The sequence below is a fragment of the Diplotaxodon limnothrissa genome, linkage group LG23 (assembly GCF_057381915.1).
Source record: "Diplotaxodon limnothrissa isolate DT_005_m linkage group LG23, D_limnothrissa_male_GT1.1, whole genome shotgun sequence".
Lineage (NCBI taxonomy): Eukaryota > Metazoa > Chordata > Actinopteri > Cichliformes > Cichlidae > Diplotaxodon > Diplotaxodon limnothrissa.
The window spans coordinates 10,753,104-10,772,346 of record NC_140617.1 but is presented as its reverse complement, the minus strand read 5'-3'; the positions used below and the strand labels follow the sequence as shown (position 1 = coordinate 10,772,346).

The 19,243-nt window shown below is 44.7% G+C and overlaps 1 protein-coding gene across 1 annotated transcript in view; it reads right to left on the bottom strand.

Annotated features, from left to right (window-relative positions):
• Positions 1 to 3,873: 3,873 nt before the first annotated feature.
• Positions 3,874 to 19,243, bottom strand: part of frem1b (Fras1 related extracellular matrix 1b) — a 38,601-nt gene continuing 23,231 nt past the window's right edge. The window contains exons 21-36 of the mRNA XM_085347143.1: positions 18,526 to 18,670; positions 16,105 to 16,246; positions 15,392 to 15,596; positions 14,676 to 14,940; positions 11,225 to 11,645; positions 9,197 to 9,398; positions 8,943 to 9,087; positions 7,404 to 7,533; positions 7,042 to 7,114; positions 6,795 to 6,944; positions 6,234 to 6,562; positions 5,952 to 6,005; positions 5,696 to 5,845; positions 5,479 to 5,597; positions 4,935 to 5,020; positions 3,874 to 4,126 (exon numbers count right to left, since the gene is read on the bottom strand). Coding sequence (XP_085203269.1) covers positions 3,918 to 4,126; positions 4,935 to 5,020; positions 5,479 to 5,597; positions 5,696 to 5,845; positions 5,952 to 6,005; positions 6,234 to 6,562; positions 6,795 to 6,944; positions 7,042 to 7,114; positions 7,404 to 7,533; positions 8,943 to 9,087; positions 9,197 to 9,398; positions 11,225 to 11,645; positions 14,676 to 14,940; positions 15,392 to 15,596; positions 16,105 to 16,246; positions 18,526 to 18,670 — 2,825 coding nt within the window. The 3' untranslated portion in view covers positions 3,874 to 3,917. The remainder of the gene's footprint in view (positions 4,127 to 4,934; positions 5,021 to 5,478; positions 5,598 to 5,695; positions 5,846 to 5,951; positions 6,006 to 6,233; positions 6,563 to 6,794; positions 6,945 to 7,041; positions 7,115 to 7,403; positions 7,534 to 8,942; positions 9,088 to 9,196; positions 9,399 to 11,224; positions 11,646 to 14,675; positions 14,941 to 15,391; positions 15,597 to 16,104; positions 16,247 to 18,525; positions 18,671 to 19,243) is intronic.

Sequence of the window (19,243 nt, the reverse complement as noted above, 5' to 3'; positions counted from 1 at the left end):
GTCCAGGGCAAAGGACACAAGAAACTAAAGAAAGAAACTTTATAATTCAGTTTCTTGTTAGGCTGAACAACATGGTCGCCTTAAAGACAGGCACAGCAACAAAGCAGGTCAACATTTTTGCCATTTTAGAAAACGTCATTGAAATGGCTGTGGGTAAACTACCCGCACAACTTCCAAAATCTTTAGACAAACTTGTTAGAGCCGTTTATAAGAGTCTAAAGAAGACATATAAGTCTAAACTGATGGTACAGACTGCCATGGAATTCAGGCAGTTAAACTTTGAAGATAATGTAGCAAGAATGTTGATATCTGAAGTGAACAGGATGAAGGAGAAGAGGATTAAGGTTTTTGTTGTTAAGGAGAATAATAACAACAATTCATCTGAACAATCCTCTTCAAAGACCACTAGGAACTGTTGTTGTTTTGGGAAATTTTTGAAAACATTGTTTCCCTACAAAATCATAGTCGAAATCAGGCTATGATTTCGACTATGATATATACAATTCACAAGATTTCAACAATTTTAAAATCCTACAGTGTTGGTTCTGTCTCGCATCAGCCCCATCCAAACAGGTCGCGGCAGATGGCTGACCCTCTCTGAGCCTGGTTCTGCTGGAGGTTTCTTCCTGTTGAAAGGGAGTTTTTCCTCCCCACTGTTGCCAAGTGCTTGCTCGTGGGGGATTGTTTGGGTTGGAGCTTTAATTTTGTAAGGTTTTTACCTTACAATTTAAAACACCTCGATTCAGAACCTCTCACTGTTGTTGAAATTGTTTGGCCCTTTCTGTGAGGGCACTGCATGTTCTCAATCTCATTGGGAAATGCTACATTTTGCACATGAATGCAGATTTATTCTAAAATTGCAAAATGCATTTGCTAAAAATAAACAAACTAAACTAATGCATGGCTATGGTGTATTTTTTATGAATCTCGTACTCAGGTAATAAATACTTTTGTCTTATTACTGAGCAATAATAAAGTTTAAACAAAAACCTCATGTCTTTTAATGAACCGCTTGTGTTTTAGTTTAGTTATACTTAGCTACATTAACTAACTATAGTTAATGTAGCTACCCTAACCCTTTAGTTGTAGTTCGTTAATGTAGCTTGAACTGAAACCTCCATGCTTCATAAGTCTGGTTAAAATAAACTAGTGCTTGATGATGTCACTGTTTGCTTCATGATGGATTGCAGCTCTGTTTTGATTTCAAAAACGTATTTTATTAAATGCGGGGGGGGGGACTGCTGCAACTATACTAAATAAGGTTATATTAAATACACTTTAAATAGGGATGTTGGTGGCACTGAAGTATAAATAGGAATACGGTTTGTAAATAAGGTGTAATGTCCATGAGTGCTGGCAGTGCAGTTATCCTCCAATCAGGGTGGAGCACAGCAAGAATTTGCTGAAATTATTTTCTCAGCAAGTAATTTTTGTAACTTTCTATGTTAATATTAGTAAATATGGTAAAAATCAAGAGTAACATGTGGAAATCACAAATATCAAAACTAATTTTGTTCAGAGAGGAACTGTAATACTGCACGAGTGCGTCCGTACACCACCAACCCGTTGATGTGTCTAATCATTCCTCCCCACTCTGTGACACGACCGCCGGGGATCAAACTGCAATTTTGTTCTGGGATATGTGAAGCTAGAGACACCATCAACCAGGGACGAGAGCAGGAGACACTGAGGCAGGCACGGAGGACGGTACGAAACGTGAACCCAAGCGCAGAGACAGACACGGAGAGCAGCACTCAAGGTTAACAAGTCTTTATTCCCACGTACCGGAAGAATCTCTGGATGGAAATCTGAGCAGGACTGAGATCTAAATTAATAATAAGTCAAAGTAGCAACATACAACCTTCAGAAATTTTCACTGCTCTAAATTTAACTGCCATCAAGTATCTGTTATTTCTGTGATTTGATTGACAAGGCCGCATGTTAGAATATAGAATACACACTGAAAAACCACCAGTTTGCCGAGACGATTCAGAATTCTGACCGCTTTACTTTTAATTAGTATTTAAATTCCTTAAGTTATCATGTTTTTAGTCTGCACTAAAAGAAATTCAGAGTGAAAATTTGTTTTGAGAGTTTCTTGAATTTTGTAAAAATGATTAAAAATCCAAAACTGAAATATTTCTTTTTTAAAACTATTCAAGTAACCATTGAAGGTTTATTAGAATGTTTGCTTTAAGGAAGGGTGTAGAATGTCCTCAGTCCGATTGGTCCTCATTCCCAATACAAATTCCAGCAACTATATCCTGAAATTGTGTTTGTACACCTTGTCAGAGAGCTGGTCAATATTTAGCCGTGTCTTGATAACAATTTCTGTGGAAACGTGGGTTTATTATCTAAAGGTGAGGTAAAACATTATTCCAGTGCAAGGTATTTGTATCAGTGCGGATTAAATGTGATTTCAAATTCAGAAATTAATTTCCAAAAACATTAAATATGGTGTAACAGAAAAGTGTAATTTGTGCAGAGAACAGAAAAGCTAACGTAAAACCGAATCTCTCCAAGCACCTGCAAAGAAGGTGCTCAGGATCTCTTGTTCCAATAAACAAGTGAAGCAGAGCAAGCTCAAACATGCACGAGGAAGGCAATGATTGCTCTTTAGAATATAACCATATCGTGGTGATAAATATATGGATGCCGAAAACAAGGTGCGGAAAGCTGCATCTGGTCAGATGGAAAAACACAAATGTGGAAGAGTTGGACGGATTTGTACAAAATCAAATGGCTGCTAATCAACGGATGCAAGGTTATCGATGGTTACACCTTCATGCAGTAAAGAAGATGCTTGTTGTTTCACATATAAGAGCTGATCACTTTGTTTCAGCTACTTATCTAAACAAGACATTTTGTAGACAGTACAGCAAATGTGGCAGTCTGTCTTGAAACAACAACGGTAATATCCACAATTCAACTTTGATCTCAATTTTTTTTTCTTAATGTGGCTCTAATACGTCATCATGATACTCAGAAAGTGATTTAAATACTGGCCTCCTTTATTACCACCATTATTCACTTTTCCCTCAGCGCTGGAGTTGTTACTTCATTATTGAAAACTGCATCCGTTATTCCAATTCTTAATAATTTCCCATAATTTCAATAACTTTCTACAGATATCTAACCTCCCTTTAATTTCTAAAATTATTGAGAATGTTGTCGCCTCTTAGCTTCACACACGTCAATAACAATAATCTCTATGAACAATTCTAGTCTGGTTTTCGCCCACTTCACAGCACAGAAAATATTAAAAACGACCAATCACCTCCTGATGGCAGGTGACTCCAGTGTCCTCATCATCCTCACCCTTCTCTGATTGCAGCCTTTGATTTACCACACTATCCTTCTGAAAAGACTTTGGCATTAGTCATATCCTCCTAGCCTGGTTCACCTCATATCTCTCAGATTGCACTCATTTCATTCAACTTAAATTTCACTTTTTAGGTTCATTTTCTGTTTCTGCTGGTGTGCCACAGGGTTCAGTATTAGGGCCTTTTCTATTAATTTTTTACATGCTTCCACTTGGTTACATACTCAGAAATTTAATATTAAGTTTCACTGTCATGCTGATGACACTCAGCTGTATATTTCTTCCTTCTAGCCGCTCTGCACCGCGGCACTGGAATTCCCTTCCTCCTGATATCAGGAAAACTGGCTCTCTCTTCTCATTCAAGTCAAAACTCATCTGTTCAAACTGGCTAACTCTCTTTAAACATTGATTCCAATCAATGACACCGTTTATACTGTAATACAAACCTATCTGAAAATGTGAGGAAAGAAGTCACCAAACTGCTGACTCATATTTGTGTTTGTGCAGCAGCTTTATTAAGACAAAGTATGAAACTAATGTACAGAGCAGCATCACCTCATCACGTTAAATATGAAGGCCACTGGCTATGAATGTCTCAGTGAGTTTGAGCTGGCGATGAACAGATGAATGAGTGCTGAGTTTCTGCAGAGCAGCTCGTGGAGATCCAGCTTCTCGGGTTTTGAACCAGCACGCAGTTGGAGTCGTTCTCGGGCTCACCGGGGCTCACTGGCGCCCCCCTCAGTCTGGAGGAAGACAGCGAGCGACTGTCAGCCCACGATGAGCGTCCTGGACCTCCAGACAGACCTGAGGAGCAGACAGAGGAGCCGTCAGTCTGGAAGCAAAGCCTGACACGCACCAGGCCTCAGGATACAACATTTCATCCACTGGAGCTCCAAATCAGAGTCACTGAAACAAAAACCTTTCATCGTCATCAGAATCAGCCCGAAAACTCATGAATAAAGAAAATCTGCTCAGGTTTGCCAGCTTAAAAGTTTCCAAAGAGTTCAAAGCATCAAAAGATGGCAGATTCAAGAGTGATCCAGAGGGCCACACCGACACCACAAAGCTTCCTTTGTGTTCAGGTGTGTGAGAACAAACTCGGCACCTGTGTGAAAATGATCCTGCAGTTTGCCTGCAGCACAGCCTCCTGCCAGGTAACAATGACAGCTGGATCGCTCTGAGAACAGAGTTTAAAAAAAGACAATGGCTTTGCTTTCTTTGCCACATATTCAAAGTGATGCCCCAAACTCTAAATTTCTGAAAACAGAACTTTGCTCGTTTATTCCTCCTACGTCAGCATCACCTTTGATTCTCTCTGAACCTGCAGGTCCAGCGAGGTGTTACTAAGAGCCCAAAGTGAAAATCTGTGAGGGACCAGATTCAGCCTGCGTACAGTTTCACATATCTGTGCTACATCCTAAAAACACAGTGAAATAAAATCTGTTTCCCAGTCAAACTGCAGAGGCCTGCTGGGGTTTGTTCAGACTTTCAGTTCTTTAAATGTGGATAAAAGTCAACATGACCCAAAAGCCAAGAAACATCAGGAAACAGCTAAATTAACTATTAATTAACTTGATTAATTACTGGTTATCATTATTGAGGAAACACCCACCGATCCAAAATGGCTTCTTCCCTGCAAACCTCCACAGCCAGCTCACATCTCTCCTGGAGTGCACGTCGGTCAGGCTGCTGTTAAACCTGCCAGAGGAGAGGAGAGCAAAGGTCAAAGGTCACATCAGAGAGCAGGTTCTTCACTGATTAATATTTCCGTCCTGCTCATACGTGCAGCACAGAGGTGCATGACCTCAGGCTGGCTCAGCATCGTTGCCTTAATTAAATGAAGCACAGTTTTCAAATGCTCATGAAGTTAAAATAAAAATCAAACAGTCACTGCGATGGTTCAAAATCTTTTTCTTGCTTTGCAGCTGCAGGCTGTTCGCCACGCACAGCTGGAAGAAACTCTGTGAGGACCTCCTTTAAACCGTCAGATGTGTTACAGCGAGACTCATGGTCATGTTTTAAACATGTCAAGGATATCAGTGATGATTCTGACTTGTGTCACATCTCAGCTGAGTGACCAAATCTGAAACCAAAGATCAATCAGCAAACCGGAAACAGAACGGAAACAGAGTCAGAGGAGAAAGCGGCTTCTTTACAGCAGCGAGCAGGTTCTGTCGGCGCTGGCCCAGCTCGCCACGGACGGGCTGAGGATGTAACATCGTCTCCTGTGGTGCGTCCAGCCATCAGGACATGAGCTGCTCACAGACTTCCCCACCTGAACACACACAGATAGCCAGAGGTCAAAGGTTACTCCGGTGTGTGTGTGTGTGTGTGTGTGTGTGTGTGTGTGTGTGTGCAGGTGTGTGTGTGTGCCTTGTGCTGTTGGTGTTTCTGAGCTTGATGAGCCATCTGAGGAGAATCTCCAACTTGGAGTTCCTGCAGGGGACGACCGTGAGCTGACCAGCTCCACTCGACATCGCCCGGTTGCAGCTCCTCCAGCCGGAGAGGAGTCAGACTGTGGAACTGGAGGAAGAAGGAGGGGAGGAGGGGGAGGAGGAGGAGGAGGAGGAAGAGACATTAACACAGTGAGCTTCAGTCGGTCATTGGATAAACTGGCTGAGTGTCTTACCGTCCAAACCTTCTCCTGCTCGTCCTCAGGCCTCCTCTGTGCAGACAGACGGACCTGAACAACAACACAAAGTTCAGAATTTACAGAAAGACACACTCACACAAACACACACAGACGAGAAAATGGATCACAAATCTGTGAACAGATATTGTTTGAGAGCGCAGGCGGTGCCCATCTGAGCCCAACTTCCTGTTCGCTGATTTGTTATGATCGTGTGACAATTGTTCACTCTGACTGTTTAAAGTTTAAAGAACTCAGAATCATGTTCTGTCTGTGTCTCACCGTGCTCCCAGTGTTCCCAGTACTGCTTCCAGTGTGCTGCTGAATGTTTAGGTGGCTGCTGTGGGGGGTGTAGCCATTGCTGTGGGGCTCTGGGTCTCGTGGCTCCACCTCTTTGTAGTCCAGGTGATGTCGATTCGGGACGTCTCCTCGGGGCGGGTGAGGCTGGTTCTCCCACAGCAGCTCCGCCTCTATATTGATGACCGGAACCTCCTCTTCCTCCTCTTGCTGCAGAGGATCAGGGAGCTGAGGAGGGAGAGGGGGAGGAGTAGGAGGAGGAGGAAGGGGGCGCTGATCATCTTCTACCCACAGGTCGTCTGGGTCACAGCTTCCTGAGACACAGAAGCAATCCTTTAACGTTCAGTCGAATCTAAGACTGACCAGCGGCTTAAAGTCCTAACTGTGATGGTGTGAGGATGGTTTGATGGAGCAGCAGTTTTCATTTTAAATCGACTGGAATCATTTTTAAATCCCACTCACAGACAATTTATTGTATTTATTTCTCAGTTTGTAGAGTTAAACTCATTCATTCATTGGACTCATTGATCAGATCGATCATGTCACCTCGGTGGGGGTCGATGATCTCCACGGTGGCCGAGCTCCTTGGTCCCAGGACGGCGTTCTGGGGGTTTCTCAGCGTGACCGTGAAGCTCTCGTGGTTTTCTTCCAGGCCGTCGTCAATCAGGTAAATGTTCCAGGTTTTCACCTTCACACCTGAAGCACAACAAAAAACAGCTGTTAGACAGGGACTGCACGCTGCGCCACAACAGGTCACATGATGAGGCGGTGAAAGTCCAAGCGGCGGTCAGACCTGGATCGAACTGGATGAGACTCGCAGTGCTGTGAGTGAAATCTCTGCCAGCTTTGGCTGATCCTTCGTCCACCTGAAGAAGAAGACGTCAGGATTTTAGTCCAAAACAAACCGAGCTACAGCTTCCTGCTCGTTACACGTCGGCTTCACTCGATTCTCAGCTGTTTTTAATCTAACTCAGAGTTTGTAAAAGCTGGAGTCTTTCGCAGGTTTACCACAGCGGCTTGAAAACTGAGAAACGCTCAGGAAGACATCTGAGAGTCTGCGATTGCACTCAGACTTAAAACAGAATCTGAGCAGACAAAGTGGTTAGGAACTTCCAGTTTTATATATTATAAACCAGGAGGTGGGTGAGGCGTGACCTGGATGGCGACGTAGGCAGGGTCAGCGCTCCTCCCGTTGCGCTGCACGCGGATCTGAAGTATCCCGGCCGTCTCACAGGTTCTGTAGCAGGTCGCCGACAGCTCCACTCGAGACCAGGACAGCTCCAGCCTGCAGGAAAAAGAAGAGGCTGTTAGAGTCAGACAGCACCCCCACCTGACCGAAGGTTTCATTTATGTTCACAGAGTAACCACGAGCAGACAGACAGGATGTGATGTAACGTACGTCTGAGGCTCTATCTGGAACTTTATCTCACATCATGTGTTCTCTAATTTAGGCGGCCTTAACTTCCTACTGCTCTGCAATTACAGTATTCCAAAAATACCACTGAAACTTTCTCACTTTCATCAACAAATTCTTTTGGCATGGGCGCTGATTTACAAACACAATTTCTCTCCACAAAACTGTTTTATTTGGAATAACTGCAATATTATTTATAAAAATAAAACTCTTTTTTTAAATAACTGGTTTAGTAATGGAATAATCTTGGTTAGTCAGTTATTTAGAGAAGATGGACTCTTTTATAATTACTCTGAGTTCCTCAGGAGATACAATGTACCGATAACGCCTAAAGAATTCTCAATAGTGTTCGATGCCATCCCATCTGGTCTGTCCATGTTACACAGATGCTCCCACAGTGCTCCACTACAGGTCACTCCCCCGGATGTGTTACATTCTTCTCTTGGCAATGTTTGCTTTTCCTCTCATAAGTCTATAAATACCAAAATAAGATCTCTCTTTCAGGATGCAATGGTCTCTGTTCCATCAGCCATATTTTATTGGGCCAATTTTGTAACAGATATTGAATGGAAAAAAGTTTGGACTTTACCACAAAGGTTTTTCTTGACAAACAAAATTAAAGAGATTTCTTTTAAGTTGATTCATAAGTTTTACCCTACCAAACAATATTTGTCCAAATTTATGGCTGAAATAAATGTAAATTGTACTTTCTGTCAAGAGCAACCTGAAACAGTTTCTCATCTGTTTTGGTCATGTAAATTTACGTGTAAATTCTGGAAGGATTTCCACAAGTTTATTACTGACTTTGTTCTCCCTAATCTTCAACTGTACTATAAGGATGTTATCTTTGGCTATTATAATTTTAAAGACAAGGACAATGATGCTTTCTTTTTTATAAATTTGGTTTTATTTTTGGCAAAATTTCATATACACAAAATCAAAGTCCTCGGCAGAAAGCCTGAACTTCTTGTATTAAAAATGGAACTTGCACAATATATAAGGACAATCTCCTCATCAAAAAACACGAAGGCTCTCAAGACTGTTAACATCTGTAACCGATTGAAACTGCTAACTTGATTTTGGCTCTTGCAAACTTTTGTTTATTTTTGTTCCCCTTAATTTATTTTATTTTTTGTACTCACTTTTGTCTCACTGTCTTTGTCACTCTTTCTGTTCCTCATTGTACTACCACAATGTTATCTTTTATGTGATCCCTGTTTTACCTGACTGTATGTCTATAATGTGATAAATAAAGTTAAAAAAAAACAAAAAAAACGTACGTCTGAGGCAACGCGCTGTTTCCTGCCGGATCTCTGAGGACAAACAGGAAGCTGTCAGACGTCACTTCCACGTCAGCGGGGAGGACGAACATCACGGCTCGCCGATCCACGTCACGCTGCGTGAAACGACCTTTGATGTACGACCCTGATGGAGCGAGAGAAGGAAGAGGAAGAGAAGGAAGGCTTTTAATCTGACTGCACGTGAGCCCTGCACAGGTGAGCCTGTGTAAGCAACCATCAGTTTCCTCGCACACCTGTGGCGGCGTTCTCCAGGTATCCTAAGAGTGGAGGTCTGCTGATGGAGAACTCGAGCTCCTCTGTGGGGCTGTCAGGGTCTGAGGCCTGCAGCTCTCTGCTGGTGATGAAGATTCCGTAACGGCCACCGCCCAGATCCACCACGGTGCTGGGACTCCCCCTGGTGGTCAGAGTGGGAGGCGTCCGGTCGACCCAATCCACCTGAACACAGCAGGAAGTTAAATCAGTAACACAGAAACAGCGAGCACTTCAGGGGGACGAAGATCAGAGGAAACTGAGCAGCAGGAATCGAAAAGAAACCAAACGAGTCAAACACACGCAAAAAACTTTTTTATTTTCTTTAGGGAAACACTTCGTTTGTGCATCCGTCATCAACTCATCATCTCACTTCAAGACCTGAATGAACAGTTTAACAAACAGTGTTTTCTGGAACGTGTCTTCAGACGAAGTTCAGAGGAGAGGATGAGGATGATTTGTCGGTCATGCAGAGATAACAGTCGGGCTTCAGTCAGGCTTACGGCTTCCCAAGAAAGCGTCGCTCTTTTAGCACTTTACAGAAACTCAAATCTGTGGAAGCGACAGATTCAAAGGTGATGGAGGAAGTGACATCAGAAACAGCAGCATGTGACATCACATGTTGGCGGAGCTTCAGGTCATCCTTTGTCATCCTGATTTAAGATCTGAGCAGAGGCGGTCGGTGGAAGGCGCTTTTACGCTGCTGTTGTCATCAAACTGAGCACAAATCATCTCCCCCTCGTTCTCTCAGTGCCTCCTTTTCCTGAAAAGGCCTGCTGCACTTCATCTCAGGATTTTTATGTTCTGGATATTTCAGAGAACTTTGTGCAGAAGCAGCAGAAACTGATCAGTGTGTGTTATTTTACCCGTCTCTCTCTCTCTCTGCCTGCAGTTCAGTTGCCTGACCACCAGGTGTCACCGATGTCCTATGTATGAGTCTGTTCATGGATGATTCTGCTGACACTGATGAAGCTTATGCCATCCTCTGACTTCAGCTCTTTTTTGGTGTGTGTAATTCATTTTCAGAGCAGGAACAGAACATCTGAATAAGACAAGGTCCTTTAATATCTCAGTGATCTGCAGCTTTTTCGGTTTCTAATATTTTAAAGAACAGAGGAAGGAGCCCAGTTTCATTCATCCGGGTCGCATCTGTTATGTCCAAACACAAACAGACATAAAATCTATGTCATCATCAGGTCAGAGATTTGTGCTGCAGGCATGAGCTGCTCCTCTGTGAGGGGATCCTCTGCTCTGCTGCTTTTCATGGATGCTCCCTGCTCTAATGGCTTCACACACACACACACACACACACACACACACACACACACACACACACACACACACACACACACACACACATTTCACTGATATCCTTCTCACACACAAACTATTCGATGTTTGGTCTAATCACAGGTGGCCTCCAGAGTCTCAGAGGCTCGAGGCGATGGTGTTAGCCACCTGGCTGCCCGTCAGCAGGTAACCTGTGGGGAGGAATCCAACTCTGGGTCAAAATCAGGCTTTTAGTGGAAACCTGGAACTGGTTCCAGATCAGGACCAGCACCTCCTGTGTTTGGTCCATTTTCACTGCTGGAAGTTGCTGGTTTGAAGCCGTGTGCAGAGGTCCAGATCGTTGTTTTTTGGGCTCCGTCTGACCTGCTTTAGTTATTATTAAAATTTCGCGTTTCTGCTGTGAGATGAATAGAGTAATTCTACCTGTGGATTGAGCCACACTGACCTCTGACCCTGCAGTCAGTGTTTGGTTCTGCTGGAGTTTTCTGCCTGATTAAATTGAGTTTTTCCTTCCCACTGTCCCCCGGTCACAGGGGTCACGTGGTTGTTGAGGTTTACTTTGTATTATTGTAGAATCTTTACCTTATCAAAAAACCGCCTTGAGGTGACTGTTGATGTGATTTTTGGTTATATAAGTAAAACTGAACTGAAATGTTCAGACTTCCTGTGTTGTGTTACTTCCTGTTACTTCCTCTGAGTTGTGTTTTGCGTTCGTGGCTCACCTGTATGTCAAACACAGCAGGCTCCTCCCTCAGCTGCCCAAACTCCAGGTAGCCCCTGTTGTGTCCGTCGTTCGGCATAAAGTAGAACCCGTCGATCTTCGCAGGGCTGCTCGGGTCGTGTTGGTAAGTCAGGTGGAGGTCGTCCACGTTCGTCTGGGAGAACCGGGGCGGCGAGGGTAGCGGCGTGCCTCTCAGCAGCAGCTTCCCGTGCTGCGGCAGCTGCGTGATGACGTATCCCAGGTTGGCGGTGGTAGTGTCGGGGTCGGTGAGCTGCAGCTGGTCCGAAGTGATGGTCACTGTGGAGCCATCCTGCAGCCGGAGGCCAACGTTGCGGCTGAGGGTGGGCGGGATGCGGTCACCATGCTCGATGGTGAAGTGGAGGGTGGAGCTGCGAGACGAGTCACCGTTTGTAACAACAAAACTGAGGAGAGAAGAGTGGAAGCAGTTAGAAACTGATCTGATATTTAGCTTCAACTCAGTTCTGCAGCGCCTCCCGATGGGAGAACATGTTATACAGGACATTGTCCTCAGGTTGAGGCAGTGTCCCCCAAACCAGTGTGTGTCTGTGTGTATGTGCGTGTGTGTTTTGTCCTCTCTGCTCTTTGCCAACACAATCTGCCTCTCAGCCCTGCAGCTGACAAACTGCCCCAGGCCTACACACACACACACACACACACACACACAGTCCTGGTGTAACATCTGGCTGCAGTAGCGTCCACGTTTGCCCAGGGACGGCCGTGCTCTGGTGCCAACGTTGTTGTTATTTTTCTAATAATACACATTCATCATCTGCTGTCACCACACACACACACACACACACACACACACACACACACACACACACACACACGTGTGCACCTGAGTCCTAACCCACATCATCAGTTAAAGGTAAATCCAGCCACAGCTCAAACTCAGACTCTAAAAGAGGGTGTCAAACATGTGGCCCGGGGGCCAAATCCGGCCTTCCAGAGGGTCCTAAGCAGCCAGCGTTAATGTTGAAGAATAAAAGATTTTCACATCATTACTAGTTTTTGATTGAGGTTAAATATTTGTGTTGTTCCATGACAGAGACACACTAACTAACTGAGACACGATGTTCAAACTGGTTTTTCTTCATCTTCTGACTCGTTGGGCTGTTCGTGATTTTAGCTTCGTGACCTTATTTTGATGTTTTCAGAAGTTAAAAAGGGGACATTTCCTCCTCCTTGAATATATAACTGTAGTGGTCTGAACTACATGAGACTGAGTTTGTCTGTGCCTTCTAAAGCTGACAGGCTTACGCTGATGAAAGCTGTTTCACCCCGATTCTGATTCCAGATCTGATTCCGATACTAGGAACGTGATCAGAATTAAAGGAAATCCAGTGTAGTTGAAGCCTAAACTCTAACTGTAAACCTCGCAAGATAAGAAATACTTCCTCTCAAAAGTCTGGAAATTACTGTCCCCCAGCAGCCAATCAAAAAGAAAATACACAAAATGAAAACATCAATAAATTAAATTCATTTGTATAGCTCTAACATGAATGCAGGTGCTGAGGTGTGAGGTAGTAAAGAAAGTGTTCAATTATCAGTTATCCACATTCATGCACCACAGCTACAACCACTGGAGTCAGCTGATGGAGGAATCTAATCAGCGAAAGCAGTTATTAATTCCCGCAGCTTATCACAGGTTTTATTTCGTTCAATTGATGTTTGTTGATAAATGATGACCTCACTCGCTATCGGTTCTACACAGCCACAACTTAAACAGACATAATCAGCTGGAGCTCCACAGGAAACACAGCACACTCTTTCACTATGCAGATGACACCCAACTTTCTGTGTGAAGCCAGATAACACACACCAACTACTTAAACTGCAGGGATGTCTTAAAGACAAAGACCTGGATGACCTCTAATTTTCTGCTTCTAAATTCACATAAAACCGAGGTTATTGTACTCAAACCTAAAATCTTACAAATATGGTATCTAACCAGATACTTACTCCAGTAACACCAGACCAGCATGTCATTCAGTGCACATATTAAACAAATATGTAGGACAAATGGAAGAACATTTGTGCAGGATCTCTAAAATTAGAAACACCCTGTCTCAGAGTGATGCAGAAGAACTAGTTCATGTATTTATTATTTCCAGGCTGGACTACTGTAATTCATTATAATTCAGCTGCTCTGGAAGCCGTCAGAGTGTGGCTCTCTCTCTCAGTCTTGGCTGTGATCTGATGGGTGTTCTGGAGCCAGATAGCCAGCCGGCTGGGGCAGCAGAGGTCTGGGTGACAAACCCGGGGTCTGCACACACCAGCATGCTCCCCTCCTCCTCCTCAAAACCCTAACCGCTGCCAAATTGGCTGGAAAAGCAGATAAACATACTGCAGCAGGGAAAGCCTCTCGTCTCCTGATGCTGAGCCTTTTTTCCTCTCGTCTCCGTGCCCAGTTTTCTTTTGTTGGCCAAATGTTGTGTGTGATAGTTTTGTGTGTGTGTGTGTGTTTGGGGGGGGGGGGGGGGCAGAGAATTCCTCCTCAGCCTTTTATTCATCATCACAAACATCCATTTTATTCTGTCATTGTGACTTGTATCTGGACACAAAGTGATTTAAGGACTAAAATATTCTTCTTGACAATTAGATTTCTTATTTAACAACAACAAGGTTTTAAAACTTCATAAGACCTTAACCACTCTGAAAGCATCACTTTTATTTTGAAAATTCACTGTGTTTAATAGTTGCCATCTGACATATGCAGGTTGGTCAGGTTCCTGTTGGTCCTCAATATCACTCAACCTCCTCCTCGTTCTGTTTTGGAAGCTTCTTCTAACCAGAACCTGCAGCAGGAGGACCGTTTGTGAGCAGAACCAGAGCTACCACCTGCAGAACTCAATTCAATTTTATTTATATAACGCCAAATCACAACAGCAGTCACCTCAAGGCACTTTATATTGTAAGGTAGACTCTACCCACCCTGCATTCAAAGACAAAAACACAACAATCATATGACCCCCTATGAGCAAGCACTTTGGCGACAGTGGGAAGGAAAAACTCCCTTTTAACAGGAAGAAACCTCCGGCAGAACCAGGCTCAGGGAAAAGCGGCCATCTCAAGTTGAGATTCAGTGTTTCGACACAGTGACGGAGTTTCAGCAAGCATCTTAAATCTTTAATGCACGGTCAGAAAAGAACCTCCAGGAAGTGTCCTTAAATCAAGGAATTGGTCCGGAGAACACTAGCAGATGACCTCGGAGGGCAGGTGGGGTAAACTTAAATATACTAAAGAACACACCGTGTGTAACACACAAACACACAGCAACGGTTTGAAAGCTGACAGATTGCACTGTAATGGTTCTTGGAAAAAGAGCAGAGAGAAAACCCGGAGTGTTTGTTTTTTTTTTAAATCAGGCTCCGCCTTCACCTGCACAGCGGCTGTCATTAAAAGAAGCTGCTCTGAGCTCCAACTCTCACCTGAAGGAGTCAGCCTCGGCATCATGGCTGTTGTCGTGGGTGTAGCAGACTCGGTGCGCAGCCACGTCCAGCTGGGTGAAGCTGAGTAGCGGGACTCCAGGCCGGTGGACGGCGTGGACGAGGCCGTGACGCGGCGGGTCAGACACCGTGTAGACCAGCTCCTCGGGCCGGCCAGTCGAGTCTGATGCCAGCAGGATGTCAGTGTTCAGGACGACACGCTGCCCCTCCCTCAGGTGCACTGGCCTGCTCAGCACCACGATGTCCCCTGGAGGCAGTCAGAGGGAGCGTTCAGGTGTCAGAGGGGACCGAGCGATTGCCTACATAATACATGTGACAGTCAGGGCCCAAGTTCAACTTTTCAACTAAAAAGCACCCAGAGGAGGTGAGGCGGCGCCCTCCACAGCTGCTCCACCTCCCCGCCATTAATTATTCAGCAGCCGAGGAGGTCGGCCATTTCTCACCTCTCTGTTCCTCCAGGATCACAGGGCGCCAAGCCAGAAGGGCCGCAGACCCACGGCAGCGTGTTCATCCGACTGGTAAAACCGGCAGGAAGGGGGCGCGCTCAATAATGAATGAAACAGGGCCACACAGGGCCCTGTGTGTGTGTGTTTGAGTGAGTGTGTGTGTGAGTGCGAGAAAACATGAAATAAAATCATGACCTGGATAAAAGTGTTACTGCTGAATTCTCTGCATTGAAACTCTCTGTGACCTCTGACCTTTCTGCATCACGTGCACAGAGATGAAGAAGCTCTGAGCCGGAGACTCGTTGTCCAGGTCGCTGAGGGTGAAGCGGAAGCTGTCGTGACCTTTAAAGCCGGCTGCGTTGGTGGCGGCGGTGTGTTGGTACCACAGTCGGTTCATCTCCACGTCGCCCTGTGTGAAGTTCTGACCCGCCGTCAGCTCGTTCCACCCCGACGTCGTCTGCGGGCGAGACGCTCGGATCAGGAAGAGACGCGGCAGGAAGACGAGTCACCTTCAACGTCTCACACCAGCCTCAGGTCACAATTTAATCAGGAGGATTTAACACCTGCACAAACACACACCTGACTTCCTGTTTCTGCCACTTCCCCTCCCATCCTTCATTCCTCTCTTCCCTTTCTCTTTCCGCTCTTATTCCCTTACTTTATTCTACCATTTGTTGTCTTCATCCTCCCTTCACTCCTCCTTTCCTTCATTTTCTCCTTTTCTAATTATTTTCCTCCTCTTGATTCCACCCTTAGTCTTTCAATCCTTCCTTCCTTCCTCTACTCCTCTCATCCTCCCTTGTTCCTTTCTTTTTCCTTCCCTTTCCTCCTTTAATTCTTCCTTCTTTCCTTCCCCCCTCCTCTTTAAACTTTTAACCTGGAAACAACTCAAACTGAAATCTTTGCTTATTATAGAAGTAAAACTCAGTAAACACACACACGCATGCACAAACACACACACACACCTTCAGCTGCAGTTTTCCAAACCGCGGAGCAACATTAAGGAAGTAGTACACCTGTTCTGGGGGCGTGTCCAGGTCCTCAGCCTCCAGAACCACACTGGAGATCACCCTGAGCTCACCTGAGTCCACCTGCAGTCCAGCATTCCTGAAACACCACAGAAGAAAATTTCTCATTACGTTTGTGGTCAAGCACATTTTTCTGTTCTCAGCATGCTCATAACTTCCATCCTGCATGGAGTTCAACTCAAACATCTGTTTAACTTAAAGTTAAACAGATGTTTGAGTGCCCCCTCCTGGCAGATCTGTGTTCAGAGTGAGACAAAAGTTCACTTAAACTTGTTTCCTGTGCAACAAAACTGCAGAGAGAGAGGAGGTAATGACACTGACCCTCTAAGAGCATCTGTATGTCACAACACCAAGAGCGAACCAACATCTCTGAGGTGAAGTGCAGAGATGAAGCGCAGAGGTGGAGAACAGAAAATATTGGTCTGCTTCAGCTTCATCTTTTAGCTGCACTCTGGATGACTTTAACAAAAAATATTTCTGACTTTAAAAACATCTTGCTTTATTTTTATCATCAAACACGTTTCGCCCTACAGGACTCGAAGAAAACACGAACAGAAGCCGTTTGATGTGAGTCACGAGCAGGAGGGTGAAGGTTTGTGTGAGCAGGCTTTTCCTGTAGGATGGTGGAGATGTTGGTGGTGCTGGTGGTGGGGTCTTTTTTTGTTTTTTTGAGGTGGGGCGGTGTTGAACATCAGGAACCATCTGGCTGCTTCTTCACTCGGAAGTAAAATCCACGCAGGAGCGAAGCTGCCACGTCCATCCTGCAGGAAACGGGAAAACAAGGCGGCCGGCATCTGCCAAGTCTCTGTGTTATTTCTGCCTCGGCGGCCTTTACAGCACCAGCTCAGCCTCCGCCAGCAACCTCCACCCCCACCAACACAGCTGATCTGGGGACGGCGCAGGGGAGGGGGTGAGGGACAGTGGGTGGGAGCCCAGTCAAGGATGCAAATTCATAATCAGTGGAATGAAAACACTAAGGATGGGGGAGGAGGGGGTCACAGGTCACACGCACCTACCACCCCCTCCCCAAATGCTCTGGATTACACAGCAGCTGCAGACAGATGTTAAACCGGACGTCTGCTGACAGTTCAGGACTTAAACGAATATCCGAACACCCAAACAACACAAAAAATTCTAAACAGCTCAAAAGGTGACGCGATCGGAGCCGGAGAGATTTCTGAATTTCAACTTTTAGGGTCCAACGCTCAGACTGCAGAGGAACAACAGAGGTACAGGTGTGAGGTGGAAACACCTGGACTGAGCATCACACATAAACTTTTATTTTTAGAGTTTTTACGCCGTATTAAGAATTTACTGCACTTGTTTCTGTAGCAGTTTGTGACAGTTAAACGGATTTTTGCTGCTCTGTTGTCACACTGTGCAGGTAATTCCCCCTCCCTGTGCAGCAGTGCCGCCTGCTGTGCGGAGGCAGAAGTTTCTTTCCATAAAGCTCAATCTAATCCAAATTATAGTAGGTCCATGTGACGAGAGGAACTAAACCCAAAACATTTCAACTCCTTCACAGCTTCTCTTTACTTCCTCCCTGAAAACCTTTAAAGAGTTTTAAATCTCCTCACATACAAGGTCTTAAATAATCAGGTCTTATCTTAATGACTTTATAGCACCATATTACCCCACTAGAGCACTGACGCCTTACTTCTTGTATTTAAGTATTTAAAAGTAGAATGAGAGGCAGGGCCTTCAGTTTTCAAGCCCCTCTTCTATGGAACCAGCTTCCAGTTTGGATTCGGGAGACAGACACTAGCTCTACTTTTAAGATCAGGCTTCAAACTTTCCTTTTTGCTAAAGCATATAGTTAGGGTTGGATCAGGTGAAGCCAAATCCTCCCATAGTTATGCTGCAACAGGTGTAGGGTGCTGGGGGATTCCCATGATGCACTGAGTGTTCCTGTGTGTTAACACACCTCTGCTGCATGTAATTAACTTTTGTCTTCTACTTGCTGACATCCGTGTTTGGTCTCAGACAAAGGAAGGCAGTCTTAGATATTTCTGTGTGACACCATGTTTCTGAGGTTTTTAGGGACAAGAACATTAACTTCATAACAACGAGAATAAATGTGTGTGACAAATTGAAAACGATGTTCAGCAAATGACACAAAACCATCAAGAAGAAAAACATTTTGCAGCAGCTGCATTTTTAATTCCTGCAGCAAAGTCACAGGAAATGTAAAACATGTTCAGCCTCCTTTCACCTGATTTTAATTTCAGACCCACAGGAAGCCAGATCCACATCAGGGTGAGCAAACACCACTCTGTCTGTGTGTGTGTGTGAGTGTGTGTGTGTGTGTGTGTGTGTGTGTGTGTGTGTGTGTGTGTGTGTGTGTGTGTGTGTGTGTACTTGAGCAGTCGTGGTTTCTCATCGTTGACCAGCAGCACGGTGACCTGAACTGTTCCCTCGACTGCATGGACACCATCTGTCAGCCGCAGAGCCACGGCGTCCTTCAGGGTTTCTGTGTCATCGTGCATGTAGACGATCCTCATGCCTGCAGGAGGAAAACAGAAAATATGGAGCAGTGTGTTTCTGTGAGCATGTATTCATATCTTTGTGGGGTTAAAAAATTGGATGTTCCCACTGTCGCCAAAGTGCTTGCTCATAGGGGGTTCTCTGTATCTATTATTGTACGATCTACTGTACAATATAAAGCGCCTTTAGGCAACTGTTGTTGTGTTTTGGTGCAATATAAATAAGAATTTAATTGATGTTAACTATACTTATGGGGACTAACATCCTGGTCCCAACAAGTTTGAAGGCATTTTTTAGACTCAAAATGTGGGGGTTTTTTTTTTTGTTTTTTTAATCGACATTTAGGAATCACTGTACAATACCACCAACTTCAGCAATTTGTTACTACATGTATTTCAAAATGTGATTTTAGTGACAGGGTTACAGCTGGGTTATGATTAGGTTTAGGGTTAGGCATTCATTTTGATGGTTAGGGTAAGGGCTAGGCCAGTAGCTCCCCAACTTTTTTTGGTAGGCCCCCCGTTGTTTTACAAGAAAATCTTTGCGACCCCCCCTGCCCGGCACAAACACATCCTCCAACCACACACATATT